Source organism: Eurytemora carolleeae, unplaced genomic scaffold (assembly GCF_000591075.1).
Source record: "Eurytemora carolleeae unplaced genomic scaffold, Eaff_2.0 scaffold455, whole genome shotgun sequence".
NCBI classification, from domain to species: domain Eukaryota; kingdom Metazoa; phylum Arthropoda; class Copepoda; order Calanoida; family Temoridae; genus Eurytemora; species Eurytemora carolleeae.
The window spans coordinates 39,535-45,705 of NW_019396342.1; the positions used below are offsets into that span (position 1 = coordinate 39,535).

The window sequence follows — 6,171 nt, forward strand, 5'->3', positions numbered from 1 at the left end:
ATCATCTTGATTTTTTTTTACTTTTAAGCAAAAGTAATTTAAAGGAATTTTTAAACTATTATTTTTTATTATTCATTTGGTAGGGTATAACAGCACTGTAAAAAGGCGAGTAAAAAGGTCAGTCAGAGTAAGAAAAAATCTAAAAAAGCTGATAACTTTTTGTTATTTTAGCAACGGAACTAAAAACTATATTTTTATAAAGACCTTGAAATAAGACAAATAAAGATATGGGACGCCTAATTAATTTTTTCAATAAAATTGAAAAATTGAACTATACACATGCATTGAAACCTCTTTACCTTTTCTAAGGTCACAGACCCCAAATCCTTTATATAGTGTTAACGATTGAATATTGTCAGTTCTGCTTATTGATTAAAAAGCTATTGAATGGAAGCATAAATGGACGGTGAAAGAATTAATGGAAATAAGAACAAAAGAAGGGATTAAAAGAGAAAATAATGAATGAAAGAATGAATGATAAAGAAATTTTGATATTTAGAAATTTTTAATTCCTAGCTGAGCAAAATATTAAAGATAATAGTATTACATACAGTGCATTTTTCATTAATTACTGATTCTTTAACAATATAGAACAATGCTTTTAGAAAATCTTTTTAATTATTAAAAAAAAACTTCTTTCATTAAAAATCCCGGTATTAAAAAATTAACTAAATTAATCGAAATACGGGAGTTATTTCCATTTTTTTTGTTTTACTGATAGAAACCTTTGTTTCGTGGGTTTAAGGTTCTGGATTCAGAGTGGAATTCATCTCCTGAATATAAATGATCACAGGCTGAAGGTTTAAATTCTTAAAGGTTCAGGAGAAATAAAAGAGTAACGGAGACCCTTGAACCCGTCCTTACTCTGATATGATGAATAAAGCTCTCCATGTTAGAGATTAACCATTAAGGAGTTCACAAATCCTGATATTAGCTCCGGAGATATAATATAAAGCAACCCTTAAAGTGTTTGTGATTGATTACTATGTACCTGGTACCGACAATCCAGTTGAAATTAATTTTGTTAAAACCTCGAGTCGGGTCTGAATTCATGTCATTCCTTATAGTTTACTATCCGATACGACTAAATGGTTAATATGTCAAAATGAAGAATGGTTTGATGTAAAAGACCGAGGTTTTCATCAAATATTGTTGAGATACTTGAAGTATGAATCTAAGGGTATAATATTGGCTTTTACAGTACGAGATCTTAAAGGGTTTATATTTTCTATACTCTCCCACTTTACGTCATCATCCTGATATATTATGGACGGGCCTCAGGGGCACCTAAGCGATTGATAGATACACCATCAACCCAGCCTATATTAAATTGTGATTTATTTTAGCATTAATATATTCGCATTATTTCTCGTATATTTTATGATTTTATGATAACGTAAGAGTTTTTGATATATTTGGAATAAACGCTGCATAGAATACTGTCTCCCAAAGTTCAGTTTCTGTTCTGTTCTTCTCTACAAAGATGAGTTCGAGGTAGTTTTATTGAATGATTGGATGTATATCTCTAAGGTTTCTTGAAAATCGTCGTCGCCGATTTGTGACGAAACAACCTTGATTTTTAATGTGTAATGTTAAAGTGAAAATAAATTGCAGGTAGAGGATGGAAATATTATATGCTTTCAATCATAACTTCTCTCCTTCAAGAGCTGTTCAGAAGAACAAAAATGTAAACAGAAGAGATTTCTTTTCTCGTACATGTTTGTAAAATCAAGGTCACAAAATCGTACCACTGTACTGTTACATAAAATTTTCTTTCTCCTTCAGTCTAGTTCGCAGTAGAAGCCATAGTAATATTTTATGAAAAATTAAGAAGTCATAAATGTTACTTTATTTTAGATTTTACGAACAATTTTAGCTTTTAACTGTTGCCATTTTTTATTGTGTTAGACGAAAAGAATTTCGCGGATTTTCATTTCTTATTTGGTGAATTTTCACAAATTGAAACAGGTGACATTTTCTTGGCGAATTTTGTCAATTTTGAACTTCCATTAACCTTCCCTTGGGTCAAGTTTTTGTTAACCTCACATAACTTCAGGCGTAGTATTGTCGGTGATCTAAATTTTAAAATATCACCAATTTTAACAAAATTATTTTTAGTATCTTTGGATGTACGTCAAAAAATGGTGCAAGGTGGAGCATCATTTAAAAGCTAATACCATTATTTGAAAAAGTACGGAGAAGCTTCTGGAAGCTTATTTTGAAATAATGGAGTTTTTTACTTGTTTTGCGCGTTATAGATAAAAAAACATTTTGATTTGTATTTAACATTTCAAATTGCGACGTAGATTAAAATTTGTGTTATCTACAACATGTTGAGAAGGTCGAATAGATGTTTAATGAAAGGTGAGGTCATTATTGTTTAAATAAGATAATACATCAAGAAAATAAAATCTTGTCTTAAGTTTCGAGCACTATTTTTGGAGTACTTTTTATTAGTTAATTTCCAGAAAGGTTGGAAATTTTGACATATTACTTTTTAGCTCAATATAATACATTCTAGCTCAATATAGTACATTTTTAGCTCAATATAGGACATTCTAGCTCAATATAGTACAATCTAGCTCAGCATAATACATTCTAGCTCAATATAGTACATGTTAGCTCAATATAGGACATTCTAGCTCAACATAATACATTCTAGCTCTACATAATACATTCTAGCTCGACATATTTACATTATATCACTATATAATATATTCTAGCTCAACATAATACATTCTAGCTTTACAAATTACATTCTAGCTCAACAGAATACATTCTACCTCGATATAATACATTATAGCTCTACATAATACATTCTAGCTCAACATAATACATTCTAGCTCTACATAATTTATTCTAGCTCAATGTAGTACATTCTAGCTCTAAATAATACATTCTACAACAACAAAGTACATTCTAGCTCGAAATAGTACGTTCTAGCTGATTAAAGTATATGCTCACTCGAAAAAGTACATTCTAGATCGAAAAAGTTCATTCTAGCTGATTAAAGTATATGCTTACTCGAAAAAGTACATTTTAGATCGAAAACGTTCATTCTAGCTGATTAAAGTATATGCTGACTCGAAAAAGTACGTTTTAGATCGAAATAGTTCTTTCTCGCTGATTAAAGTATATGCTGACTCGAAAAAGTACATTTTAGATCAAAATAGTTCTTTCTCGCTGATTAAAGTATATGCTGACTCGAAAAAGTACATTTTAGATCGAAATAGTTCTTTCTCGCTGATTAAAGTATATGCTGACTCGAAAAAGTACATTTTAGATCGAAATAGTTCTTTCTCGCTGATTAAAGTATATGCTAACTCGACAAAGTACATATCTAGATCGAAATAGTTCTTTCACGCTGATTAAAGTATATGCTTACTAGAAAAAGTACATTTTAGATCGAAATAGTTCTTTCTCGCTGATTAAAGTATATGCTGACTCGAAAAAGTACATTTTAGTTCGAAATAGCTCTTTCTCGCTGATTAAAGTATATGCTAACTCGACAAAGTACATTCTAGCTCGAAATAGTACATTCTAGCTGATTAAAGTATATGCGTACTCGACAAAGTACATTTTAGTTCGAAATAGTTCTTTCTCGCTCGATAAAGAGTACAGAATTTGTCTAATGAATCAAGACTATCAATTCATATTTTTTACTGGAACTAGAATAAGAAAAGGTATTATAAAAACAGCTTTTTTAAACCAGTTTTTAAACTCAGAAACACATGGAAAAGAAAAACTCAACATTTTCCCACGAGAAGGAAGTCATCATGTAAACTTGATGCTTAACTAAAAATTAAAGTTTCAATATATTTTTCATGTCTTTATTTGGTCTGTTTTTAAAAAACGAATGAAAAAATACACAAAAAATTAGCAAAATAAACAAATATTAAATCACAAAAATTACAGTTTAGTAACCACATTACAATAATTGTTGAAAAAAAGAAGAAAACAAAATGTTTAATATTTTATCCCTTGAAATAAATGTGCAAAGTTATGCTTTAAAAACAAATAAAAACTTAAGAAATTTTTTCTATTTATTAAAACTTTGATTTCTGATGTTTTTTTTTATGAATAACATAAAAAATAGTGTCACAGAGTAATTGAGCCTTTGTAACAATTTCAAATTTTCCAAATCCTATATCTTTGCAACCTAATGGAGCAAACCTTTGATATTTCAAAATTAAATTATTTGATCTAACAGGATTTATAATTCACATCTAAGGTCGGCGAATATTATAAAATCAGAGTTTGTGGCAGAGACTCATTGTATTCGTAAAGATTGAGATATCTTTTTATTACTTGCTTTCATTACTTTGAAATCTTCCAAAAAAATAGTTTGTTAAATAAATCAATAACAAAATTTCTGTCAATGTTGACTAGAAATTAGGTATCAAAAATAGAAATTCTTTAAAAATATTACATATTAAAAAATTTTAAATCTTGGAAAAGTATAAATCATATGCATTGTAAATCATTTTTCTGTCCGAGACATTTGAAACCACAATTAATCAATAAATCATCACAAAGTGGTTTAAAGTATAACACCATGTTTGTTTTCTATACATACTAACGAAATATAACAATTACAATTGAATACCTATTATGGCATTAAGTTGAAGTACAATCTTAACTGTATTATATTTATATTCAAATAAAAACAAATAATTTCAATATTAAACTGACTAGCGAAAAATCATTATTTTTGATATTAAAACTTTTTTATAAAAATGAACAACAGATTGATATGATTGTATTTGAAGAGAAATTTTAAATCCTGTCAAATAAGTCTCTAGAAAATGTTTAATTTCTTTTAATGCCTTTTTTAATATCACATTTTAAGGATAAACGAACCTCTTCTCACTTTTGAATAGATCACATCCCAACAAGAAAAGCCAGCTGTGACTCTAGTTATATGGATGTTATTGCAATTAACAACGATTATCAAATGTTACAGCTTATCATTGCAATACAGAAGATCATAATAATCTCATATTTATCAAACTAATAGATTGTAAACAGATTGTTTTATCAAGAGTCAAAATAGCATAAAAATAAAAGAAAAAACATTCATTTTCGAAAACTAGGACGATAAAAAAACTCAAACTGTCAATTAACAAAATTCACTAGTTAAATTCAAATATATACTAGATAAGAACCAAATTTAAGAATGACATCAACATGTTAATGTAGTTATAGTTTATACTCACAATAACTTTATTGCCCTTTTTTTTGTCGCCCCCTCCTCTAGTATTTTTAATGCATAAGGTAGGGTACAGTACGGTAAAATGGATGGACAGTGTTAAAAAAGTCCATTTTATTTGGTTATTTGAGCTGCAGATCTTAAAACTACATCTATAAAAAGTTCTTGAAGTTTCATCTCAATATTTTTAAAGGAAAATATTATTTTTTTTTACATTTGCCGACCTTGTTTTTTCTAACCTTTTAAACCTAATAAAGTTAGCAATATATATAATATATATATGCTAACCTAGAAAAATTGTACTGTTAACATGCATTGCAACCCTATAGCTTTACTGTAAGGCCTTTACAGCCTTTTAGTGTTAATTCAAACATGAGATAAGCATATCACTTTTTAGGCTTTAGACTTATCATGTCTAAAAAATACCGCTGATGTGTAAGTTAAAAATTTAGTTGTTGTTGTTGTTGTTGTTGTTGTTGTTGTTGTTTCTGAATGTACATCCTAATCTCTCTTTTCCATCTGTGCTACCAACTGCTTAGCTCTGATCTCCCAGAAATCCTTGTTTTTCTGAACCTCGCTAAAAATAAATAAAAAAAGTAGATAAATAAAGATTACTTCAAAGAAGGAAAGCTGTACACTGTACAGTGTACAGACCTTAGTGCAACGCAGTGTAACACAGTTTAGCAAAGAACATTGCAGTAAATACCAGATCATTGGAGTACAATGTAAGACAATGCAAACTATTGCAAATCAGTACGGTACAGTACAGACAATACAGTACAGTAAAGTGCAGTTTAGAACAGTGCAACTCAGTGCAGAACAGTGCAGTACAGTGCAGAACTCTGCAGTACAGTGCAGAACTCTGCAGTACAGTCCAGAACTGTGGAGTTTAGTCCAGAACTGTGCAGCACAGTACAGAACTGTGCAGTACAGTACAGAACTGTGCAGTACAGTACAGAACT

At 29.3% G+C, this 6,171-nt stretch overlaps 1 protein-coding gene across 1 annotated transcript in view; it reads right to left on the bottom strand.

Annotated features, from left to right (window-relative positions):
* Nucleotides 1–5,554: 5,554 nt before the first annotated feature.
* The window catches only part of LOC111701321 (protein-tyrosine sulfotransferase), a 6,664-nt gene continuing 6,047 nt past the window's right edge, over nucleotides 5,555–6,171 (bottom strand). Inside the window, exon 8 of the mRNA XM_023472555.1 lies at nucleotides 5,555–5,786. Within this exon, the coding sequence (XP_023328323.1) occupies nucleotides 5,711–5,786 (76 nt within the window). The 3' untranslated portion in view covers nucleotides 5,555–5,710. The remainder of the gene's footprint in view (nucleotides 5,787–6,171) is intronic.